The sequence below is a fragment of the Trichomycterus rosablanca genome, chromosome 12, assembly GCF_030014385.1.
Source record: "Trichomycterus rosablanca isolate fTriRos1 chromosome 12, fTriRos1.hap1, whole genome shotgun sequence".
Taxonomy (NCBI): Eukaryota; Metazoa; Chordata; class Actinopteri; order Siluriformes; family Trichomycteridae; genus Trichomycterus; species Trichomycterus rosablanca.
In genome coordinates this window covers 29,150,936-29,178,456 of record NC_085999.1, presented here as the reverse complement: position 1 = coordinate 29,178,456, position 27,521 = coordinate 29,150,936, and the positions used below count along the sequence as shown (strand labels likewise).

The 27,521-nt window shown below is 41.5% G+C and overlaps 1 protein-coding gene across 1 annotated transcript in view; it reads right to left on the bottom strand.

Moving 5' to 3' along the window:
* tmeff2a (transmembrane protein with EGF-like and two follistatin-like domains 2a) overlaps window positions 1-27,521 on the bottom strand; it is a 181,342-nt gene that overhangs the window by 48,316 nt on the left and 105,505 nt on the right. The window contains exon 4 of the mRNA XM_063006317.1: window positions 21,457-21,483. Coding sequence (XP_062862387.1) covers window positions 21,457-21,483 — 27 coding nt within the window. The remainder of the gene's footprint in view (window positions 1-21,456; window positions 21,484-27,521) is intronic.

Below are 27,521 nucleotides of genomic sequence, written 5' to 3'. Positions count from 1 at the left end.
GACCCGATTTCTGAACCAATCAGACCTTCTGATTATAATTTTTAGTAAAAAATACTGCTATTTGCATTTATTCAGTTTGCGTCACACAGATGATTGTCAATGAAACGCTTGATTGGCTTTCTAACGGGTTCGTGTTTTACTTCACAACCGGGAAAAGTTGTGGTTTTTTTAATTATAAGCACATTTACAAAATAACGGATTATATTCCTAATGGTACACACAGTTATACATTTAATAGCATCTGGAAGAACATAAGCTAAGATAAGCAGTATTATGGATTTTTGCTGTGTTTGGGATTTTGGCCGCTGTGCAGTAATTTGCAATGAAAACAAAACGTCAGTTTAAGCTTTTAACTGGTACCTAGGAAAGTAAAGGCACTAAGTAAAATGGCAAAATACAGTCGCTAATCTGTTGTTTTTTTATCTGAACTTCCATATTATTTGTTTATTTCTACGCTACACTTGCAATATATGTTTTGTGTTTATTATATTGACTCGTGACTTGACTCGGGCTGTAGCCTAAAGACTCGTGACTTAACTCGGACTCTGGCCTAAAGACTCGTGACTTGACTCGGACTCTAGCCTAAAGACTCGTGACTCTTTTGTGAACATTTCTGTCTGTATTACACGTGTTGTGATTAGCAAATGTTAGCTCATAATGAGTTGAATGAGATTACACATGTTGGTTTATTAATATTGTGCATACATGAAAATAACTGCATTATGGACTCAAATACCTTTTCATAGTCATTTTATTGATATGCTGAAGTTTATAAACTATATTGTTTTGTGCTTTTGTAGTTTTACCCTACTTCCCAGTTTGCCATTAAATGAAGTTGAACTGAACATCTTCTTCAGCGTGGTGATTGGTAGAAGAGTTATCTATCTGCCAGTTTATGCAGGGCGTATAGAGGTTGCAGAATAACGAGTGTCTGTCAAGTTTGTAATAAGCCATAATGAAAATACAAAATGTGACAACTTGGAGTGAAAATTGCAAGTATTTACAACACATTTAGATGTGGAGAAGTGTGAGATTATGAGGTAAAGCAGAAAGACATAAAGAGTGAGAGAGAGCTAAATCTTCAGAAATGCATTTCTATAGAGGTAAACTGTGTTTGACAAAGTGTTGCATAATTGGGGAATCTGATCATTTCAAAAAAGCACAATCACACCTCAGGGCTGCAGGAACCATGATCATTCCAAGTGTTCTGGTTCTACTTTAAACAGAGCAGGAAAAGAAGCCGTTCAACAATACCTAGAGAGGTGAAGCTCCAGGCGTGTAATCACACGGGAAAAGAATTTGGGTTTGAGAAATCGTTTCACCAAATCGGTAAAATCTGATCGCTCCAAAAAGCACAAGCACACCTCCAGGCTATAAGATCCACTATCCACTGTGGGCGAATGAGAGTTTAGAGGTTCGACGCTGAATGATGTGAGAGAAGAAAGTGTTAAAGCACAAATGAATAAAAGCTAATGAAGTAAACATCTAGGTGTGTAGTCACATAGAGGAAAGAGTTTTAAAGAACTGGTTAATCCAATTGGTCTACAACACAAGCACACGTGGCTGTAGAAGCTTTCATTTTTCCAACTTTGGCAATGTCATGTTAAAGGTTGCAGAAGAAGAAACTATAAACTATAGAGATGAAGCAATAATACTACTTTTATTTTTAATATTACCATTACTAATATTACTAATACTACTATTACTTATACTACTGCTATTACTACTTCTATTACTACTAATACTATGAATACTACTATTACTAATATTACTAATACTACTATTACTTATACTACTGCTATTACTACTTCTATTACCACTAATACTATGAATACTACTATTACTAATATTACTAATACTACTATTACTCATACTACTGCTATTACTACTTCTATTACTACTAATACTATGAATACTACTATTACTAATACTACTATTACTCATACTACTGCTATTACTACTGTTACAACTAATACTATTATTACTTCTAATACTACTACAACTTCTATTACTACTAATACAACTGTTACTTCTGGTACCACTATTACTACTACTATACAACTAATACTATTATTACTTCTAATACTACTATTAATTATATTACTACTAATACTACTGTTACAACTACTACTATTATTACTTCTAATACTACTATTACTTATATTACTACTAATACTACTACAACTTCTATTACTACTAATACTACTGTTACAACTGATACTATTATTACTTCTAATACTACTATTACTACTACAACTAATACTATTATTACTTCTATTACTACTAATACTACTGCTACTTCTATTACCACCAATACTACTATTACGTCTATTACTTTTATTACTAATACTACTACAACTTCTATTACTAATACTACTATTACTTTTATTACTACTAATACTATTACTAATACTACTAATACTATTATTACTTCTACTATTACCAATACTACTATTACAATTACTACTGTTATTACTTCTAATGCTACTACTAACTACTATTACAACTAATACTATTATTACTTCTAATACTACTACTACTAATTCTACAAATACTACTATTACTACCAATGCTACTATAACTTATATTACTTCTAATACTACTATTACTTCTATTACTACTAATACTACTATTACAACTAATTCTATTATTACTTCTAATACTCCTATTACAACTAATACTATTATTACTTTTAATACTACTATTAATAATACTACTAATACTACTATTACTACCAATACTACTATTACTACTACTACTTCTAATACTACTGTTACTACTAATACTACTATTACTACTAATACTACTAATACTACTATTACTACTACTCTTACTGATAGTACTGATAGTACTAATAATACTACTGCTACTACTACTTATATTATTACTAATAATACTCTTACTGCAGCTACTAGTATTATAGTAGCTATAATAGTACTACTACTATTGCAGGTACTAATACTACTGCTACTACTAATACTTTGATTAATATTCAATTAATATTACTATTACTAATGTAACTACTTCTACTAATACTGCAGCTACTAGTAATACTACTACTATTACAGGTACTAAAACTACTATTAATAATATTACTACTCCTTTGACAAAGCTGGTAATACTGAGCCAAACAGCCAAAGAAACTGAGCCAAACGAGCATTCTAGGTTTAGTGGTTTTATGTCCTGGGATAGTGCAGTGGTCAAAAACACACATACTACTACTACTGATAATAATAATAATTAATAATAATAATGAGGTAAAGCACTAGGCATTATTGTCTATGAAAAAAATGTGTTTACTGAAGAATTAAATAAAATAATTTGTGCACAGAGACACACTGAGAAATAAAAATAAATCTGAAACAACATGAGCAGAATGCCTTGGGGAGAGGATGATGCACAGAGATGAAAGACAATGAGCAGAGAGAGAGAAAGAGAAAAGCAACACCATCCCCAGCACCTACGTGGTCGATGACCAGTCAATAAAGTGTCACTTTCTGCAGGCTAAGAATGCAAAACCGAGGATTCATGGAAGGAATGGGACTGGGTTCGAGGCTGTACTGAATGCACGACGCGTAAGCGGTGCTTGGCGCCTCGTGGCTCACTCTCCTGCTGCACTTCTCACATTAGCTCGCCTTCGCCCTGGAGGGGGAGGCAGAACATCACGATGCCTGTTTTATACCGGGCTTTATGGACGTGAACACACACAGCTATTAAAAGGTCAGTGAACAATGAGAGCTGGTGAATCAGGGAGGAGAAGCTCCTGAGAGTTTGGTTTTTTTATTAGGTTTTAGATTTTGAGTGTTTAGCCAACTGCAATTACTTTTCCAATCCCTGTAGAGGTCAGGAGCTGCTCACACGAATGCGATATAATACAGGGGGTCTCAGATCACTGAAGCATCAGCTTGTGCCTCATCACTTCAGTCTACACCAAAGTGCTTCTGGAGGACCTCAGATTTAGCCAGATTTCAAATAAATATAAAGATAAGAGGAAAAAAGCTTGGGTTTATGGATTGGGAAACAGAGTCACATGATCTGTGTCAGTTTGTTTGTTTATTAGGATTTTAATGTCATGTTTTACACTTTGGTTACATTCATGACAGGAACGATAGTTACTCATTACACAAGGTTAATCCGTTCACACAAGGTTATATCGAACACAGTCATGGACAATTTAGTATTTCCAAATTACCTCACTTGCATGTCTTCGGACTGTGGGAGGAAACCGGAGCACCCGGAGTAAACCAACGCAGACACGAGCAGAACATGCAAACTCCACACAGAAAGGACCCGGACCGTCCCACCTGGGGATCGAACCCAGGACCTTCTTGCTGTGAGGCGACAGTGCTACCCACTTAGCCACCGTGCCGCCTGATCGGTGTCAGTAACAATCTGATTTGGACTTAACATAGGCTAACTGAGGGTGGCACGGCGGAGGTACTGCAGCTGCTAGTATTACTACTACTATTACAGGTACTAATACTACTATTACTGCAGCTGCTAGTATTACTACTACTATCACAGGTACTAATACTACTATTACTGCAGCTGCTAGTATTACTACTACTATTACAGGTACTAATACTACTATTACTGCAGCTGCTAGTATTACCACTACTATTACAGGTACTAATACTACTATTACTGCAGCTGCTAGTATTACTACTACTATTACAGGTACTAATACTACTATTACTGCAGCTGCTAGTATTACCACTACTATTACAGGTACTAATACTACTATTACTGCAGCTGCTAGTATTACCACTACTATTATAGGTACTAATACTACTATTACTGCAGCTGCTAGTATTACCACTACTATTACAGGTACTAATACTACTATTACTGCAGCTGCTAGTATTACCACTACTATTATAGGTACTAATACTACTATTACTGCAGCTGCTAGTATTACCACTACTATTACAGGTACTAATACTACTATTACTGCAGCTGCTAGTATTACTACTACTATTATAGGTACTAATACTACTATTACTGCAGCTGCTAGTATTACTACTACTATTACAGGTACTAATACTACTATTACTGCAGCTGCTATCATGCAGACACAAGGAGAACACACATCCCAACAGTGCTACCCACTGAGCCACCGTGCTAATGTGGGTGGACAAGTCTACTTTTCTACAACGACCCTGACTACCGTCTACAGCGACCCTGACCAGGATAAAGCGGTGGACGAAAATGCAATGAATTAAATGCATTTTTGCGTAAAGGAGCCATAACTTGCATGTGTAGATGTAGCAGCCAACTGTGTTATGAAACACCTCACTGTCACTGCTGGACTGAGAATAGTCCACTAACCAAAAATATATCCAGCCAACAGCACCCCGTAGGCAGCATCCTGTGACCACTGATAAAGATCTCAAAGATGACCAACTCAAACAGCATCAATAGATGAGCTATCGTCTCTGACTTTACATCTACAAGGTGGACCAACTAGGTAGAAGTGTCTAATAGAGTGGACAGTGAGTGGACATGGTATTTAAAGCGCTGCTGTGTCTGATCCACTCATACCAGCACAACACACATTAACACACCACCACCATGCCATAGTCACTGCAGTGCTGAGAATGACCCACCACCGAAATAATACCTGCTCTGTGATGGTCCTGTGGTGGTCCTGACCATTGGAAAACAGGGTGGAATGGGGCTAACAAAGCATGCAGGGAACCAGATGGACTACAGTCAGGAATTGTAGAATTACAAAGTGCTTCCATATGGTAAGTGGAGCTGATAAAATGGACAGTGAGTGTAGAAACAAGGAGGTGGTTTTAACGTTATGGCTGATCGATCAATTGGAAGATTGTCGGTTCAGTCACTGTTGGGCCCTTGAGCTCCAGGGGCGTTGTACAATGGGTGACCCTTCCAAACAAGCTGGGATATGCGAAAAAAGAATTTCATTGTACTGTATACCTGTGTATGTACATATGACAAATAAATGCATTTTCCTCTGATCTTTATAGATATTAATAGATCTTCGGGATTCTCTGAATCGTTTAATAATGTTATGGACTGTAGATGGTAAAATATCTAAATTTCTTTCTAAAATCTCTTATGCAAAGTGACAAAGCTCAACCCATCCTAGCTTGACTAAACCTTTCATTAATGCTTATTTCTAGTCTCACATTGTCTCTGTTCCAAGATTTTTTGGTATAGGTTGCAGGCATTAAATAAGGAATTATCATATATTAAAAATTAATTAAAAAAAATATCTTCTGCTTCCCTGCTTTCCTTTTTTATTACCTCTTTTGGAATTATAACTTTATTAAACTTGCATTGTCTTTTTTTCCCCAGTTAAAACGCAGGGGTTCAGCCAGAAGTGAGCTGTTCCAGCACTGTGGGTGACGGTCTTTGTTAGCGAGCTCTTCTAATCCCTCTGGCTCTGAACCCTCCTGCTGGCTGAGCTTTAGGAAAGGACCGAGTCAGCAATGCTGGACTAGCTGTAGGAACACCAGAGCTGGATGATGCAGATAAATCCTCTCAGCTGAGGCCTGAGGTGCCAGAAACTGAAGGTCACTGGTCGATTTGCTAGGAATCATCAACTGGCGTTTTTGTGAGGTGTTTGTGTGACACTAGGCCAGCGATCACACCAGCAATGACAGGACGAGGCAAAACAGACAGAGGTTATTCGTCTTTAGTGAAGATTGGTGATGGGATCATGGTGGGACTCAGAATTCCTTTTTCCTGTCTGATTTTTAAATCCATTTAGATACTTTTTCATACAACCCCAAATCAGAAAAAGTTGGGACAGCATGGAAAGTACAAATAATAAAAAAAAACACAGAGTTTCTTACATTTACTTTGACTTTTATTTGATTGCAGAAAGGATGAACCTGAGATATTTCATGTTTTATCTGCTCAAACATCCATTCCTGCATTTCAGGCCTGCAACACATTCCATAAAAAGTTGGGACAGTAAAGCATTTACCACTTTGTAATGTTGCCATTCCTTTTCACCACACTTAAAAGACGTTTTGGCACCGAGGATACCAAGTGATTTAGTGTTTCAGGTTTAATTTTGTCCCTTCTTCCTGTTGAGTGGCGGTTCTTGATGCAGTGCCGTCTGAGGGATGGAAGATCACAGGCGTTCAGCTTATGCTTGCGCCATTGGCCTTTATGCACTGAAATTCCTCCCGATTTCTTGAATCATTTAATGATATTATGCACTGTAGAGGGAGAAATATGCAAATCCCTTCCAATCTTTCTTTGAGGTACATTGTTTTTAAAAGTTTCAATAATTTTCAAATGCATTTGTTGACAAACTGGAGATCATCTGATCGTCTTTGCTCATCAAAGACTCAGCCTTTACTGGATGCTGCTTTTGTACCAGACCATGATTACAATAATCTGTTTGGAATCACATCATTATTTAGTTTTTTCACCTCATTACTAGCCCTAAATTGCCCCTGCCCCAACTTTTATTGGAACGTGTTGCAGGTCTAAAATGCAGGAATGGACATTGGATAATGGATATTTACAAATGAAATGAAGTTGAGCTGAGAAGATCTTGGGTTCAAACTGTCTGCAATCAAATAAAAGTCAAAGTAAATGTAAGGAACACTGCATTATTATTTTATTTGCATTTTTCATACTGTCTAAACTTTCGTATTAAATATTTATATTTAATACGGCGTAGGGTATGTTGGGAAGTACTTGTGCAGTGTGAGCACCTCTCTCATGCTTTTGTCACACTGAAATATTCTGTCATGCAGAGTCACATGACAAGTTGTAAATTGTGTTATTAGGTTTGGTTTTAATTCCTGTGCATATTTTAACTTCACATTCCACTGTTGGGTCTTGTTGATAAGAAGCTTGATGATAAGAATCATTGGGGCCAAGGATGCCAAAATCCAAAACTCCAGCAGTCAAACCTTGTACACCTTGTTAGTCCAAACATCCTTTCATAGCCCCACACACAATACCTTTAATGCTGTCCTTCCCTAGAGACCATTTTTCTATCCATATTTAACCACTGCCCAGAGAACCAAGCCAAAATTAAACCGTGGCCTTTAACACTGCAGCCCCACGGGGGCTTTTAAAGTCAAAGAGTCGATATATTGTGCAAACAAATAACTCCATCGTCCACAATTTTCCTTGGAAACACTGCAACAATTAAAACCAAACTACAGTTATTTTCACACTCTGTTTAAATACTCTGGCCTGTACTTCAGAGCTTTTTTAGGGGGGAGGGGGGTATCGTAGCACATTTGTGTTCATGCAGAATCAATTCATCCGAATCCTGGGTTGATAGTGCAGCTCTAGTTAGTTAAACACAGTTAGTAACACAGTTAGTCATATCTTAGGGACCACATTCGGTGAAGGAAACCAAGAGTGAACGTCGAGGATGTGTAATATGACTCCAAGCAAGAATATGCCATTGGCATGAGAGATTCGGCTGGGAGCTTCAGATGTGTCAGAGGAGGAGTGTGCTAGACGGCGACTCTTCTCAGCCAGCAATGGTGTCGAGCAGCTGGAAAAATTGGCCAGTGCACACAAGAGAAATGGGTATATCTAAAGAGGCCTAAAGAATCAGAATATATACACTGAAAAGGACTAAATAATTGTAATTCAAACTGCTACAGAATGTATGTCCAATTGTACATATACACCGATCAGCCATAACATTAAAACCACCTTCTTGTTTCTACACACACTTTCCATTTTATCAGCTCCACTTAGCATTTTGTAGTTCTACAATTACTGACTGTAGTCCATCTATTTCTTTGCATACCTTTTTAGCCTGCTTTCACTCTGTTCTTCAATGGTCAGGACCACCACAGAGCAGGTATTATTTAGGTGGTGGATGTTTCTCAGCACTGCAGTGACACTGACATGGTGGTGGTGTGTTAGTGTGTGTTGTGCTGGTATGAGTGGATCAAACCATGTCCACTCACTGTCCACGATCGCTCATCTATTGCTGCTGTTTGAGTTGTTCATCTTCTAGACCTTCATCAGTGGTCACAGGACGCTGACCACGGGGCGCTGTTGGCTGGATATATTTTTGGTTGGTGGACTATTCTCAGTCCAGCAGTGACAGTGAGGTGTTTAAAAACTCCATCAGCACTGCATTGTCTGATCCACTCATACCAGCACAACACACACTAACACACCACCACCATCATGTCAGTGTCACTGCAGTGCTGAGAATGATCCACCACCCAAATAATACCTACTCTGTAGTGGTCCTGTGGGGGTCCTGACCATTGAAGAACAGTATGAAAGCATGCAGAGATGGACTACATTTGTCCAACATCAGTGTCTGATCTTACAAATACGCTTCTGGAAGAATGGTCAAAAATTCCCATAAACACACTCCTAAACCTTGTGAAAAGCCTTCGCAGAAGAGTTGAAGCTGTTATAGCTGCAAAGGGTGGGCCGACATCATATTAAACCCTATGGATTGAGGATGAGATGTCACTCAAGTTCTTATGCGTGTGAAGGTAGACGAGCGAATACTTTTGGCAATATAGTGTAGCTGAAAATGCATAACAGGGAGTACGGATGACCGGTTAAGAGAAAACTTTAAAAAAGAGACTTGATAATGCTTATTTTAATTTGAACATCGTTACACACTTGCACGAGTCAGCAGGAAGAAGAATCTGATGCCCGAGGCAGTTCCACACAGTTTTCCGGATTGATCTCTAAACATAACGAGTCGCGTCTTTCCCAAATGATCTGAACGAACGCTGCGTGCTGCTAGCCGCTGCCCCGCATCCTCCTCCACCTGCGATGTTGACTAAAGTGGTTTTGCTTTGGAAACTCTCTGGCTCGCAAACAAACAGCCCAGCGGAGCTCCTCTTTGCTACAGTATGCATTTTCTCTGACGAACACACAAACCGCTGACCTCTGTGGAGTTTGCACACACGTCCCGGGGTAAATGAGGCTTTCAGGAGCTAAAGCTCTGTGTGTAAACAAACAAGCTCATCAGATGGTTACATTTCAAAACACTGAGCCTGCCGTCTCCAGGGATTCCACTTTTAGCTTGCTTACAGTAATTTGTGAGGCTTCTGTGTTTTAGATACTCTGTGCAGCACAGATGCACGACAGAGCCTGGCACACAAGCGCACGCCCGAATATAGGGTGCTAGAGTGGCATGGCAGTGTACTACACCAGGATTTTTTAAAGCAACCCACATTTAGTCCATGATTTTTACCATGACCCAGGCAACACAAACAATGCATCAATACGAAACATACTTAATTAATACGAATGGTGGCAATCTGGTCCCACTGTGGTTTACACAATGTAACATAAAACATCCACAAGGGTTATTATGCTTATTTAATTATCAATAATGCGCCCCATTATTTGGCTCGTGACCCTCCCAGGGTTTGAAAAACCTGTACTACACTAGCCCACAACCATTAAGACCACAAAGCATAGATCAGACACAATTACACAATTGGTCGTGTCTGAGGGAGGGAAGGTCAGACACAGTTTCATGTTGTTGCTGCTGCAACTCCTATAGCAACTTTTACTTAAAGGTTGACACACAGAGGAAGGTCTAAATGATTCAGAAATAATACTAGCCCAAGATTACACAAAGTCCAGACTATCAAGTTTGAATCCCAGTGGAGATATCGGCCTGGCTAGGTGCTAGACAGAACTATTCGGCCACATCTGAGGGAGGGAGAGTCGGACAGGGTTCCCCCTCTTTGCTGCCATCACACGTAACACGAGTGGTGGAGAAATTCATGGGGCATAATGTGACTCTCCATACGTGGTGTGACTCTCTGTAAGAATCCATTGCTGACCAGAGTAAAGAAGCAGGTGATGACTGCACACGTGTCAGAAGGGGCGGGTGCTAGTGTGTGGCTGTTCTTTGCCAGCGACCTGGAACATCCCCATTTGCATCCGGGGAGAGAACTTCACTGTACATGCCTTTTCCGACACGTGTACAGCCCTCCTCTTCTCGCCCCGGCATTCTGCACAGGTGTCTCCTCCACCAATCAGGGTCCCTACACAGTATATGAAAATCCCACCCACACATAGTCCGGCCCCCACCCTGCAGATACAATAGCCAATTAGTATCAGCTGCAGGCACGGCCAATTATGCCCACCAGATGGCGCTCAGCCGGCCGGTGGCAATGCCGAGTTTCGAACCGAGGAATATCCCACTGTGCCACAGTTTGTACTCTTTTAGTCAAAAAGGCACTCGTGAGGTCAGGCACTGAAGTTAAATGAACAGGCCTGATTAATAATCAACCGATCAGCAATGGGTGTGTCTAGTCTAAGCCATCTGATTGGTCCAGATTTCTTTAATCACATAATGTATATCTGATTTCTATTTACAGTTAAGCAGTTCTTGACCTTTCTTACATCATTTCCTTTCCAAAATATCCCACAAAGAAAATTTCACTCCGTTAGGAAATCTAGTTGACCTTTCTCCTCATATGACCTTTATGCGGCGCTGATCGATCGTCAAACCTGGATACGTGATCAGTCGTAGCAACACACCAGGCCTGACGAAAGGTTATCGATAGCACAGCATCGTCCTGCAACCTTACTTCGTCTAGCCTTAACTCCTTCACTCGCACCATGCGTCAGTCGCCCCACTTTTCTCTTCCCGCCTTTTGACCTTCAGACCATTTCACCTCATCTGTACGCTGTCAATTATAGCGCCACCTGATCCCTCCGTGCCGGAAATCTCAGCGCACGCTTTCCATTACCTCAGACGTCTCATCTTGATGTGCTCCTGCTCCCCTCGCGTGCCCTCTCCGACCTGCCTGTCATTATTTTATAATTCCTAAAATATATTCGAATCCTCCGGGCTCTAGGGTGACCCACATTTTGAGCGCCAGACGGCTTACGCACGCCCCAATCCCCGGCCCTCTCCGTCTTGTCTTTTGTTTCATTTCGGCGAGATCCCGCCCTGTCAGACAGAGATTTACATTTCATCAGCGCCGACCCCGAGCGCATTAATAACTCTGAAAGTTATTTGATGAAGTCAGGAGGGAGCGGCGATGCTGAGAATGAGTCGATGCTGACATGAAGTGACTGTGTTGTTCGCTCTGGTCGGGTCCTCGAATAGCTCGGCGTCTGCGGCGAGGTGACACCTGAGGTGCCGTGTCTGTGATAATGGATTATGAAGTGATTTCCATTTTCAGCGTGGTGTTTTTTTGCTTCTCGGTGAAGATGAAAATCCCTTTGTTTTAATTACTTTCATGGAGGCGGTTTGCTAATCTGATACCTGTGCACGGATCGGCTGTTTTCCCCGAGTAGCGTCTGATTTAAATAAAAACAGGTTTGCATCTGGATTGCGTAATTTTTCCAAGCTTCAGAACGCCTACTGAAACCGGAACACCGACGGAGCTCCACTTACCATATAGAAGCACTTTGTAGTTCTACAATTACTGACTGTAGAGTTTTTAAACACCTCACTGTCACTGCTGGACTGAGAATAGTCCACCAACCAAAAATACCCAGCCAACAGCTCCCCGTGGGCAGCGTCCTGTGACCACTGATGAAGGTCTCGAAGATGACCAACTCAAACAGCTGCAATAGATGAGCGATCGTCTCTGACTTTACATCTACAAGGTGGATCAACTAGGTAGGAGTGTCTAACAGAGTGGACAGTGAGTGGACACGGTATTTAAAAACTACAGCAGCGCTGCTGTGTCTGATCCACTCATACCAGCACAACACACACTAACACACCACCACCATGTCAGTGTCACTGCAGTGCTGAGAGTGATCCACCACCTAAATAATACCTGCTCTGTGGTGGTCCTGACCATTGAAGAACAGGGTGAAAACAGGCTAAAAAGGTATGTAGAAAAACAGATGGACTACAGTCAGTAATTGTAGAACTACAAAGTGCTCCTATATGGTAAGTCGAGCTGATAAAATGGACAGTGAGTGTAGAAACAAGGAGGTGGTTTTAATGTTATGGCTGATTGGTGTATATAAAATCATTCATGTATTAATTAATTGTCTGTTTACCACCGCTTTATTTTATTAAAAGTTGCGGTGGGTCTGATTTAATGGGCGAAAGGTAGGAAACTCCCCGGACAGGTCCAATTTTTATCCAAAGTGACACACACAAAGTGACAGTATACAATCTAAGCAACTGAGGGTTAGGGGCCTTGCTTAATGGCCCAATTGTAGCTGTGGTGGGACTTGAACCGGCAACCTTTTGATGACCAGTACAAATGCCGAAAATGTAATTTTCAATGGAACTGGATGTCCGATAAGGTCATAGCCAGGTGTCATACTTTTGTCCCAAGTGAGCAGGGGTCGAACACAGTGCGGCATGTTTCGAGCGTTGTTAGAAGTTAAAAGTTAACAAGCGCTGAGTGTCCAATCAGATGCTCGGTGCTTCCGTTCGACCGTCCGGGCCTCCTATACGAAGCCGCTGAAATGGCGAGATTAGATTACTCACTTTCCTAACCCCCTAACCTCGTTACCATGGCAATGGTGCGGCCAACGAGATAGGTCCGCACCCGGAGGAGCTGCTGAGGCTGGCTGTCGTCGCCTCGCCTCGGGGAGGTAAGGTGAGGTCATTAATTCTCCCCGGTAACAGTGACCGAAAGTGTTTTTCTAGCGCTCTGAGACGGAACGCGACCACCTCTTAACAGGAGCGATCAGACACGATTCAGCCGCCCAGACGGAAAGCTGTAAATAAAAAAATACGTTATGAAAGCGGCAACTGACACGTGACGGCTTTTTACCGTGTCTTTCGTCCGTAATTGGATCCTGCGTGTGACTGCGGTATTGATTATGGAAAATCTAACAACATTAAATAATAATTGGTCTTTAGTGTGGATCCCTGGCTGTACGGTAAGCGGATGTGGCGGTCCGGTAATTAGGATTAATGAAGTGCGGGCTAATCCATAGAAGTGCATCACTACAGGCTGCGGCGATATGGCGATTAATCACTGCAATTAGGCTTTGACATTGTTTACAATAATCTAAGCACTATAAGTGCCTCTTAAAATGAAACACACGCATGTAGAGCTGGAGCGAGGAGATAAAACCTCTCCACTACAGGTGCACAGAAAGAAGGCCGAAACGAAAATGACTGCTCCGTAAACTGAACTAATGAGGTTATTCCGGCTCGTGAAGTCCTTCAGGTACGTGTCTTTAAAGTTCTGGACTGTAATTAAATCCAGCAAACAGTGTTTTAATGAGAGTGTGAGAGACGATTCTCTTAGCATAATGAAGCAGCTCGTTATAATTTATTCCCTTTGGTCGTCTCGTTCGCTGGGGGTTGGCTGACGCCGGGTCTGGACCGGGGATTTCCCACAGAGTCACGAATGTTTTGAGTAAATGATTGAGATGCGAGAAATATGCCACTGAGATCTCGTACGCAAGCTGGAATCTCAGCCGTCCAATCACCTCGGCCGAGCATCCAACCTGCACAACTGGCTCTGCTGCAATTGCGGCCTCTGCTGGCTGGTTGAGGCACCTGCAGGAAACATTAGTGACTCCGCATGTGATACGGCTCTCTGTGAGACTCCTCCCCTTTAAAAACAGTTAGTTTGAGTGCACTAATTAGACCGAGCATCTGGATAGTAGTCCAGGAAGCTCTAGTTCATGTACATGGAACATCGGTTGCTTCATATAATGTTACCTTAAGCCCCAAGGAATTTTTTCCTCCCAATCTGGTCGTATCCAATTACTCGATTGCATTATGCTTCCTCTCTACTGATGTTGACCTCCACTCTGACTGAGGAGAGCTGTGACCAACACACACCCCCTCCAACACGTGTGCAGTACCCAACTGAATCTTTTCACCTGCACAAGTCGAGTTCATATGCGAATCAGCTTTGTGTACGAAGAGACACACCCTGATCACACATTATTCCCCATTATTCTCTGTCCAGGCACCATCAATCAGCCAGTAGAGGTCGTAATTGCACCAGTTATGAGGAATCCCCTTAGACACCCCCCATGAACAACAAGCCAATCATTGTCTTCTGGTAACAGAGCTGAGATTCGAACCGACAAGTTTGAGATGTCGGTTCTGGTGTGCTACTGTGTTTTACTGCTGCGCCACCTGAGTGCCTGCCCCAAGGAAATAAATAAAAACCAGAAGGTTAAAGCCGGCTAACAGTCAATCAAGCTTTAGGCTGAAAGGGTGCTGAGCTATATGGACGCCACTACTTCAAAATGACACCTTAAAGCTTGACTGATGTTTCGGGATGATCACATGGAATAGGAAAACGATTTCCAGATGAGATGTGTGGTCATATATACAAAGATTACAATGTTTGATTAAAATGAGCAATGGACGCTCGGATGGTGCAGCAGCCTGTTAAGCTAGCCCAACACCAGTTTCGAAACTCAGTGGTACTAATGGCTGGCTGAGAGTTAATCACGGACATGATTGACTATGTCTAAGGGGGGATGGACGAAACCTTGTGGTAGAATGGTGCCCTGCCCAGCATATTCCTGTGATGGCGCAGCAGCCTGTCAAGCTAAACCAACACCAGGTTCGAAACTCAGTGGTACTAATGGCTGGCTGAGAGTGTACACAGCAGGTCTACACATGATTGGCTATGTCTAAGAGGAGGGGTGGATGAAACCCTGTGGGAGATTGGCACCCGGTCCAGGGTATTTCTGCATTTCCCAATGGAACCAGGGAGAACTGACCAGGATAAAGCGGTTGATTAAAAAACACACAAAGACGTTTGTATGAAAAGGCTGAAGTCATTTAAACCCAACCACACTGTACCTACCGTTAGGCAAGGTTACATTTACATTTTCAGCATTTAGCAGACGCTTTTATCTAAAGCGACTTACAGTACTGTGACAGTATATTAAGGGCCTCAACTGTGACAACCTTGCAGTGGTGGGCTTGAACCAGTGACCTTTTGATTTGTAGTCTTGTACCTTAAACCTTTGGCTACAACTGCCCACATTCACAGATATTTAAAATGAATGAATTGGAAAGTTGATTGCTAGCCAGACCTTCTTGTGAAACATCAGTGCCAACCCTTTTATGCTCTTGTAATTGAATGGGTGCCAAGTTCCACAGACATATTCAAAAATCTTGTTCTCTGGAATTGGGAGTGGAGGCAAATGGGGGGCTTGGAATGGGATAATTCTGGCCATATAGTTGTAGCCAATTAGTCTTGAGCTGCTGCGGAACCCTGATCGTGTTTGAGGAGGGTATATTTGCCTGACACATGCTCCCTCTGATGCGTGTGCAGCCCTCCGACCCCCTCTTATTCGACCATACTTGGGTGGATTTGCACGTGAGGCCAGTCTCGCACATGGAGAGTCATGCACTGATCTTTACGTTCCTCCACTTCTATACAGGCGCCTCTGGCTACTAACCAGGGTCCTTACACAGCGTTGAATACCTCACCTACTTTTTTAGCCTTTTTCACCCAGCAGACTAGTGGCCAATTTTGTCTTCTATAGGCACTGCCAACTGTGCCTGCTAGGCAGATCTGAGATTTTTTTTTCCTCCAGTTTTTCCCCCTAATCTAGTCGTGTCCAATTACCCTGATTGCGTCTTCTATACTGATTCGACCCTTCACTGCTGACTGAGGACGCCTCTCAACTGACGTACGCCCCCTCCGGCACGTACAGTCAGTACAGACTGCATTTTTCACCTGCACGAGTCGAGTTCATACACTTGACGGGCACTGTGTATGGAGGGCCACACCCCCATCAGCATTATTCCTCAGCCCTGTGCAGGCGCCATCAGTCAGCCAGCAGGGGCCGCAGTTGCACCAGTTATGAGGACCTATGATCCGACTTTCTTACCCTCTAACCCTGAACAACAGCCAATCAGAGCTGAGATTCGATACGATGTATTCGAAACCCCAGCTCTGGTGCGCTAGCGTACTTTACCGCTGCGCCACCTGAGCGGCTTTGCGGATTTGAGATTTAAACTTGGGCAGTTCAGAATCCAAGCAGACCCTATAGTGTAGCTTTGAAAATTACATTTAGCACTATAGGACACAGCTGGCCAGTATTATATCTGAATCCCCACTAGCAGCTGTGTGTGAGTGTCTGAGCTCCCTGAGGGAATCTGGGGATCGGTTTGCGCTTCTGTAAAGTGCTCGATAGGTCTCTGTGGTTTCCCGCAAGATTTATCTGCAACCATTAAAATACATTTGATTTTTTAGCGCAGGGAAACGCTGCTGTGCTTCCCTTTATTCTCTGCGTCTGGGTTGCCATGCTGTGTACTTTCACCTCGCTCGGTTTTATCGTTCGGGATCTCGCAGCTTCTCCGCTGCTATCTCTCGCTGTTCTATCTATCGACCTTCACCCAGCGGTCTCTTCGCTCTCTGTTTCTCCTCCCACCGCGTTTATTGACACTTGTCGGTCTTATCAGTTTTCTTTTGTCTATTTGTCCATTTTTCTCTGATCTTTTCTTCATTATTCTCACTTTGTCTCCCAGCTCTATCGTATCTGCCAATGCAAGGAAACATTTATTTTTCAACCCGGGGTCAGGCGGTGTCTACTTCATTTTGAAACACTACTATGACGAACTATAGATTGTATAGACCAGGGGTGCCCATACTTTCGTGGCTAAGATCTACTATTTCAGTCGATATGTCATTGCGATCTACTAAAAAGGTTTAAAGCTTTTTTAAATGCGCTTCAGTGGCCTATATTGATATTCAGCATCACCGGGCAAGTGACTGAAAAATCACACTAAGCTTATTCTAATGATTTGTACTGAATGGTGTCAGCCAGGTTTATGTAGTCTAGACAATAGCTGCTAATGCCAAGTCTAAAGCAGGCTTCCAGGTGTTCATCAGTACATTATTTTCATGTAGGAAAAGGCTGATTCACACAAGTAGGTTGATCCAATAATTTCAAATATGTGACACATTTTCTTATGTTTGGATATTTTTTTCTCAGCCAGCAAGTTCCAAAATTGTCTAGCAGAGGCTCTTGACATCATATGAATGTAAGATTGTAGGGTTAAAATTTCTCCGTCAGCTTCTTCCACATATAAATGAAACAGCCATCTACAAACAGTGTAGTTACAAAAGGAAAAATGCAAAAATGGCGCAAACTGGCTACTGATGAATGAAAACTTTCTAAATTTGCAGTGCTTCAGGCGGGCTGAGGCGTAGCTATGCTAACAAACCACAAATTAACGAAACAGTGGCCACATTTCATGTCAATCACGTTGACCTGTTTGAATGATGTACGATCTACCAGCTGGTCGATCACCATCGACGTATTGGGCACCCCTGGTATAGACTGCATACCAGCAATGTTCTCTGTCAACGATGAAATAACCTCTAAAAAATCCTCGCTTGATTGTCAATCCTTACTTAAAATCACATAAACAAATCCTAATGCTTTGTATTTAGACAGGAAATCAAACAGCACCAGTTCCATAATATCAACACTGGTTGCGAGTCAGACCCCATCATGGGCACAAATGTCTACAGACACACTCTAAAATCCTGTGAAAAGTTAAGGGAGTGTGGAGGTCATCTCTGTAACGATGCAGACGGTGTTGGAATGGGATGTGGAATGTCTCCTGGTTACATATAAGAAGTAAAACTTTACTGTACACATTTACGTTATCAGAGCTACACAGAACTGACTGAACAAGCAAACACTGTCGTTTTAATTAGAGTTTATTCTGGATGGCTTATGTGTGTGTGTGTTTTGATTAGCATGCCACTTAAAATCTTTAGTTTTATTTATTTTTGACTGTCCAAATATGTACTTGCATTTGTGTTACCCAATTACATCTAAGCTTCAGCTCATGGACAGATGACCTTCCATTCTCCTTAAACATTTACTGATAATTTACTGATAGCAATAGCAACCCTCTTCCTCTTTGACCAAGTTTTTATAGCGTTCCTACTGTGAAAGCTGTCCCCTCTGTCTGACATATATTATGGGATATTTACTGTCTAATCTTATACCTGTCTATACGATATTATCCCAAAGTGTCTGCATCTCCATCTCTTCCGACAAAAGTCAACTAAAAACGTTCTTCTTTACTGCACATTGTTATTCTGTCTCTTTATCTGAGCTTTGTTGTGTTCTTTTCTCTGTTATGTGTTCTATTCTCTAATATTTACTTTGTATAGCGTCCTTGGGTAAGTGAAAGCCACTTTATAAATAGAACGTATTATTACTACGATTACTACGGATCTTCAAGAAGTTTCCACACTTTTATATTTTAATTGGAAACAATGAGGATGGGAGAGGTAGTAATTAAACCTCTCAAAGGAGCTTTAAGGGAAAGAAGATTTTTATGTGATGATGATGTGAAAGCAGAGGTGCATCAGTGGCTATGCGCTCAACCAAAACCATTTTTTGCTGATGGCATTAAAAAGTTGGTACGATGCCGGGGGAAATGCATCGGAAGGTGACTGGGTAGGAAAGTGATGTATTTTGTTTTTAGAATTCTTAATAAATAGAGTTAAAAAAGTGAGGAAACTTTTTGAAGAACTTTCATATTATATTTATTTTTAATAATCAGTAATCCTAATATTTTTCCTTCTACACTATTAACCTTTTCCTATTATACAGACTGATATGTCATTGCAATCTTTCAACCAGCACGTCTGGCCCGTGACAGGATTATCCATAAGCCATTGCTGCTGGCCCATATCAATCTATAACACAAATGACGTCTACAAAAGTGCCTCCTCTCTGTAGCTATTTATAACCTGCCTTCATTTATTTATTGGGATTTATGTGTGGGTGTAAAAATTTTATTGGATGGATAAAGGTTAAAGCAGTGCAATGATGGATAAGTGATTTTGTTTATGGCCGACGTGGTTGATTTTTTGTCTCCTCAGTCCTGTGTGTAATGCTGTCAGCTGTAGAACATCTGCAGGTTGGAGTAAGTCGGTAAACAAATGCGAGTCGATATTATCAGTAATAACAAACAAAACAAAGAACGAAGCACGAAGAGAATCAAAATACAATCAGAGTGCGAGTGAGACTGTATTCAGATGAACAAACTGTACTCAGAGTGTTAATATTGCAGCGCTGCTGAGAGACGAGAGCGTCCCTGAGAGGAGAATGAGAGACTGGAAGACAGACAGAGTGAAAGGGAGAGAGTGACATATTTCAGATGAGCCTTATAACCATCTGTAGCTTCCCACGATGCATTGTCAATCACTTATCAGCTGGAGTGAAGAGTGGTGGGCTGGGTTTGGACAGAGACTGACTAATAATCAGCAATGAATGAGTAATTCAATTGACTTGCCATACAAGGCTGGATGACGGAGAACAGACTGTTAGAGCGTGTGTCTATGTGTCTGGAGAGTGAGACTATATATCTGTGGTAACTACGTATGTCTGATTATGTAATGACCACTGTTTGGGGAAGGTCCTTTCCTATTCCAGCCTGACTGTGCCCCTGAGCACAAAGTGCAGTACATAAGGACATGGTGTAATGGGTTTGATGTAGAAGAACTCCAGGGACCTGCACAGAGCCCTGATCTCAACCCCATTAAACATCTTTGGGATCAACTGGAACGTCGATTGCAAGCCAAAGGCCTTCTGGACCAACATCAGCGCCCAGCCTCAGACACTCTAACCTAAATGCACACATATTTTCACAGACAAACTCCAATATACACAGATCAGCCATAACATTAAAACCACCTCCTTGTTTCTACACTCACTGTCCATTTTATCAGCTCCATTTACCATATAGAAGCACTTTGTAGTTCTACAATTACTGACTGTAGTCCATCTGTTTCTCTACAAACTTTTTAGCCTGCTTTCACCCTGTTCTTCAATGGTCAGGACCCCCACATGTACACCACAGAGTAAGTATTATTTAGATGGTGGATCATTCTCAGCACTGCAGTGACACTGACATGGTGGTGGTGTGTTAGTGTGTGTTGTGCTGGTATGAGTGGATCAGACACAGCAGCGCTGCTGCAGTTTTTAAATACCGTGTCCACTCACTGTCCACTCCTACATAGTTGGTCCACCTTGTAGATGTAAAGTCAGAGACGATCGCTCATCTATTGCTGCTGTTTGAGTTGGTCATCTTCTAGACCTTCATCAGTGGTCACAGGACGCTGCCCACGGAGCGCTGTTGGCTGGATATTATTGGCTGGTGGACTATTCTCAGTCCAGCAGTGACAGTGAGGTGTTTAAAAACCCCATCAGTATTGCTGTGTCTGATCCACTTATACCAGCACAACACACACTAACACACCACCACCATGTCAGTGTCACTGCAGTGCTGAGAACAATCCAACACCTAAATAATACCTGCTCTGTATGTTCAGTGGAGCTGATAAAATGGACAGTGAGTGTAGAAACAAGGAGGTGGTTTTAATGTTATGGCTGATCGGTGTATTGTACTTTTTTATTGTTATTTATTTCCTCTGCTTTTATTCTTTATTATTTTTTCATAAAATTGTAACTAAGCTTTGGCAATATGAATGTCCTTATTTGCCATGTCAATAAAGCTTCCTTTAAGTTTTAATGTGTGTGTATGTGTGTGTGTGTGTGTGTTAGCAGACTCACCTTCATCTCCAGATCCTGATCCAGCCTCTGTAACAAAGAAAAACCTTCACGTCAGTGGTGATACTTTCATATCCATCACTGTATAGATTCAGCATGTCAAGTAAAGTAGAACAAGCAGCAGAATTTATCACTAAAAAGCACAACATGCCAGACCAAGAGGTGTGTTTGGGTTACTGCATGCCAAATAATAAAAATATAATATAAACTAGAACATTCCGGACAAACTGAGCATCAATATAACCAAAGGCTGAATAAATAACAAGTGCTGTACTGTAACGGAGGGTCATAAAACAGTTTCATGGCTTTTTTGAAGAATCATTAGTTACATTATTTCTCATAGATGCTGCCAAAATTCCAGGGAGTAAAAAAATCGTGCAGCTACACACTCCCACAAATAAACACAATGCCTGATCAGTATTTCACTTATGGTAGAAAATGAATCAATATATGTGTCATGTTTGTGGACGTAAAAGGTCTTTAATTGTTTGATATCGCTTCAACAGGGTTAAGGCCACGGCTCAGTTCAGGCCACTGAAGTTCTTCCAACCAAACACATCAAATCATCAAGATTTTATTGTATTTTCTGTCTTTTTATTTTTCTGTAGTTTTGAGCACTGAAGCACAGTCATGTTGGAACAGAAAAGCCCTTTCCCAAACTGTTGACACACACACTTAGATGCATCACATTTTTTGTGTTTCTTAGTGCAATTAATGCTAAGTTGACACTACATGACTTGATTTCTTGTAATTGGGAGTCTTTTAATTTATTGTGGTTTTCACACTACATGACTAATTGACGATAGGGGGTCACACACTACACAATCTAGATAGATAGATAAATAGATAGATGGATGGATGGATGGATGGATAAATGGGTGGGCGGTTGGGCGGACGGACGGACAGACAGACAGATAGGACAGACTAATGGATTTATATAATGATAGATAGATTGAAGAAATGGATGGGTGGATGGGTAGATAGATAGATTGGATGGATGGATGGACAGATAGACAGACAGACAGATAGGATGGATGGACAGACAAACACACGAATGGATTGATAGAAGGATAGATAGATTGGATGGATGAATAGATAAATGGATGGATGGATACATAGATAGATGGATGGATAGATAGATACATAGATTAATGGATGAATGGATGGACAGGAGGAGTAGTAATTTGTCTTGTCTGAGAGACTGAGAGAGCTTATATACAGTGTATCACAAAAGTGAGTACACCCCTCACATTTCTGCAAATATTTCATTATATCTTTTCATGGGATAACACTATAGACATGAAACTTGGATATAACTTAGAGTAGTCAGTGTACAGCTTGTATAGCAGTGTAGATTTACTGTCTTCTGAAAATAACTCAACACACAGCCATTAATGTCTAAATAGCTGGCAACATAAGTGAGTACACCCCACAGTGAACATGTCCAAATTGTGCCCAAATGTGTCGTTGTCCCTCCCTGGTGTCATGTGTCAAGGTCCCAGGTGTAAATGGGGAGCAGGGCTGTTAAATTTGGTGTTTTGGGTACAATTCTCTCATCCTGGCCACTGGATATTCAACATGGCACCTCATGGCAAATAACTCTCTGAGGATGTGAGAAATAGAATTGTTGCTCTCCACAAAGATGGCCTGGGCTATAAGAAGATTGCTAACACCCTGAAACTGAGCTACAGCATGGTGGCCAAGGTCATACAGCGGTTTTCCAGGACAGGTTCCAGCGGTTTTCCAGGACAGGCTTCGCCAGGGTCGACCAAAGAAGTTGAGTCCACGTGTTCGGCATCATATCCAGAGGTTGGCTTTAAAAAATAGACACATGAGTGCTGCCAGCATTGCTGCAGAGGTTGAAGACGTGGGAGGTCAGCCTGTCAGTGCTCAGACCATACGCCGCACACTGCATCAACTCGGTCTGCATGGTCGTCATCCCAGAAGGAAGCTGATGCACAAGAAAGCCAGCAAACAGTTTGCTGAAAACAAGCAGTCCAAGAACATGGATTACTGGAATGCCCTGTGGTCTGACGAGACCAAGATAAACTTGTTTGGCTCAGATGGTGTCCAGCATGTGTGGCGGCGCCCTGGTGAGAAGTACCAAGACAACTGTATCTTGCCTACAGTCAAGCATGGTGGTGGTAGCATCATGGTCTTGGGCTGCATGAGTGTTGCTGGAACTGGGGAGCTGCAGTTCAGTGAGGGAAACATGAATTTCAACATGTACTGTGACATTCTGAAACAGAGCATGATCCCCTCCCTTCAAAAACTGGGCCTCATGGCAGTTTTCCAACAGGATAACGACCCCAAAAACAACCTCCAAGATGACAACTGCCTTGCTGAGGAAGCTGAAGGTAAAGGTGATGGACTAAACCCAATTGAGCACCTGTGGCGCATCCTCAAGTGGAAGGTGGAGGAGTTCAAGGTGTCTAACATTCAACAGCTCCGTGATGTCATCATGGAGGAGTGGAAGAGGATTCCAGTAGCAACCTGTGCAGCTCTGGTGAATTCCATGCCCAGGAGGGTAAAGGCAGTGCTGGATAATAATGGTGGTCACACAAAATATTGACACTTTGGGCACAATTTGGACATGTTCACTGTGGGGTGTACTCACTTATGTTGCCAGCCATTTAGACATTAATGGCTGTGTGTTGAGTTATTTTCAGAAGACAGTAAATCTACACTGCTATTCAAGTTGTACACTGACTACTCTAAGTTATATCCAAGTTTCATGTCTATAGTGTTGTCCCATGAAAAGATTTAATGAAATATTTGCAGAAATGTGAGGGGTGTACTCACTATTGTGATACACTGTATATGATTTTCACTTTTTTGGACGCTCAAAGAAGCTTTAAGGGGAAAAAGATTTTCATGTGATGATGATGTGAAATCAGCGGTGCATCAGTGGCTACACGCTCTACCAAAAACTGATGTTTTTGTTGATGGCATTTAAAAGTTGGTACAACACTGAGAAAAATGCATCAGAAGGTGACTGTAGAAAAGTGATGTAAATCATTATTGTAATTCTTAATAAATAGAGATAATAAGTGTGGAATTGGTATTATGGTTTGGCGTGGATGATTAGTCACAAATACTGTAAAGCTTGTGTGTATGTTGATGTATTCTGATATAAACTATATTATGCCCCTGCCTTACACATTTACACTCCTCACTCAGGTTTCCCTTCTGTATCTTGCGTTCACAACAATCACAACCTGATTGCAGCCCCCCCCCCCCCCCCCCCAACAGATTTTCTCACTGCCCCCCCCCAGCACAACGCAATCAAAGGCTATTTTTTTTAATTATCTCTGAACCTGTAACAGGGCGAGCGGCTTCTGCCGCTACTGTGGGAATTAGAAAGCGTTGGGTTATTATTTTAAGTAGTATTCACTGTTAGTCTTAGTAACGCCGTGTGTGTGCAGGTTATATCAGCACAACAACCTGTTTAATACACCGCTGTTTGAGTAGTGCAGTGGGCAGAGCGCAGCGCATATTTTTCCGCCCCGGTTGTGGCGAAACTAAAGTAACATGAGCAATGTCCACCCCAGCTTTTCCCACTGCCCCCCAAGCAACCCAGTCCAAAGCTGGCTGTGAGGTAGGTTAAACCTGTTCTTGTGTTGTGCTCATATAACATAAAATATCTGATTCATAACTTGAAATAATATTTTGATGGAACTCCAGAGCGAATATCTCTTCTAACTGGTTTAAGTGCCCTGATAGAACGTCCAAAGCCACATAAAAGATACACTACAAAAAAAGCCATTAGCCAAGGCCTGCTGCTACACATGTGGGAATGCAGCAAGAGACTGTGAATAACTATTTCCTCAGGCGCTAACAGCAGCTGATGTGCTCGGCACTGGTGTAAAGATAGAAACGAACAAAAAGAAAAAGCTGGATGAAGAATTTTAAACACACATTTGCATAAAAACCCCCAGGCTGACATATTTTATTTGGAAGGATAAAGAAATATGACAATGGCCACAGAAGACACACATTCAAAGTCCACATTTAAAAATATAATATGGGATTCAATGAAAATATAGAATATTTAGCCATTAAGGATAAGCAGGGGGCATGAAGGTGCAGGTGACTGACAGTGCTGGTTCCTTTAATCTGCACATTAAGTGCAGTCTCTGTGCCTCATTAAGTGTTAATATGTTACAATCTGATATTTCTGCCCTGTTATCCCGCTCACTCTGGTTTACTGGACTTATTAGCCAGTTGGCTTCTCTGATTTCACACCTTTTGTATGTATGCGCACTTATTTAGTTGTTGAGGCTGATCTGATGATGATTTTTTAATTCTATTTATTCATGCATTTTCCCCCTTTTTTCCCAATTTAGTGTAGTTAATCTGTCTTCCGCTGCTGGGGATCCCTGATTGCATTCGAGGAGGGTATATTGCTGCTCACGCCTCCTCCGACCCTTGCTCAGTCCTAGCAGTCCCCTTCTTCTCACCCATGCTTTCTGCACAGGCACTTCTATCTGCTAACCAGGGTCCTTAAACAGCGTTTGAAGACCTCACACACTTAGTCCGATCATCCCACCCATTAGACCAGTGGCAGAGCCGATATTCAAACCGAGGTATTGGATCTCGCCGCTGATATGCTAGGGGAATATCCCAAGAGGTCAATCCTTTTATTCTATTTTTGTTTTAGGTTTATTATTATTATTACAACCCTAAATCATAAAATAAAAATGCAGTGTTCCTTACATTGACTTTTATTTGATTGCAGACAATCTGAACCCGAGATATTTTATGTTTAATCTGCTCAACTTTATTTCATTTGTTAATATACCTCCATTCCTGCATTTCAGGCCTGCAACACATTCCAAAAAAGTTGGGACGGGGCAATTTAGGGCTGGTAATGAGGTGAAAAAGCTAAATAATGATGTGATTCCAAACAGGTGATGTCAACAGGTGATTGTAATCATGGTTTGGTACAAAAGCAGCATCCAGGAAAGGCTGAGTCTTTGATGAGTCCAGTTTGTCAACAAATGTGTGAGAAAATTATTGAAATGTTTAAAAACAATGTACCTGGAAAGTAAGACTGGAAGGGATTTGCATATTTCTCCCTCTACAGTGCATGATATCATTAAACGATTCAAGGAATCAGGAGGAATTTCAGTTCATAAAGGCTAAGGGCGCAAGCTTAAGCTGAACGCCCGTGATCTTCAATTCCTCAGACGGCACTGCATCAAGAACCGCCACTCAACAATAGCTGATATAACCACATGGGTGAGGGATTACTTTGGTAAACCTTTGTCAAGCACTACAATACAGAGTTACATGCACAAATGCCACTTAAAACTTTACAGCGCAAAAAAGAAGCCTTATGTTAACCATGTCCAGAAGAAGCGTCGACTTCTCTGGGCTCTGAGGGATCCAGGATGGACCATCACACAGTGGAAACGTGTATTGTGGTCAGATGAATCAGCATTCCAGGTCTTTTTTGGGAAAAAAAATGGACACTGTGTGCTCCGGACCAAAGACGAAAAGGACCATCCAGACTGTTATCAGCAACAAGTCCAAAAGCCAGGGTCTGTCATGGTATGCGGCTGGGTCAGTGCCCTTGGCAAAGGTCATTAACACTTCTGTGATGGCAGCATTAATGCAGAAAAGTACATTGAGATCTTAGAACAACATGTGCTGCCCTCAAGACGTCATCTTTTCCAGGGACGTCCATGCATTTTTCAACAAGACAATGCAAAACCACATGCTGCACACATTACAAAGGCATGGCTTTGTACTGTTGCACATCTTAAGACGTGTTTGCAGGAAGAATGAGACAAAATAAAAGCTGAAACACTAAATCACTTGGTCTCCTCGGTGCCAAAATGTCTTTTGAGTGTGGTGAAAAGGAATGGCAACATTACAAAGTGGTAAATGCTTTACTGTCCCAACTTTTTTTGGGATGTGTTGCAGGCCTGAAATGCAGGAATGGATGTTTATTAATAAATTAGATGAAGCTGAGCAGATAAAACATGAAATATCTCAGGTTCATCCTGTCTGTAATTAAACAAAAGTCAAATTAAATGTAAGAAAATGAGCATTGTTTTTTTTAA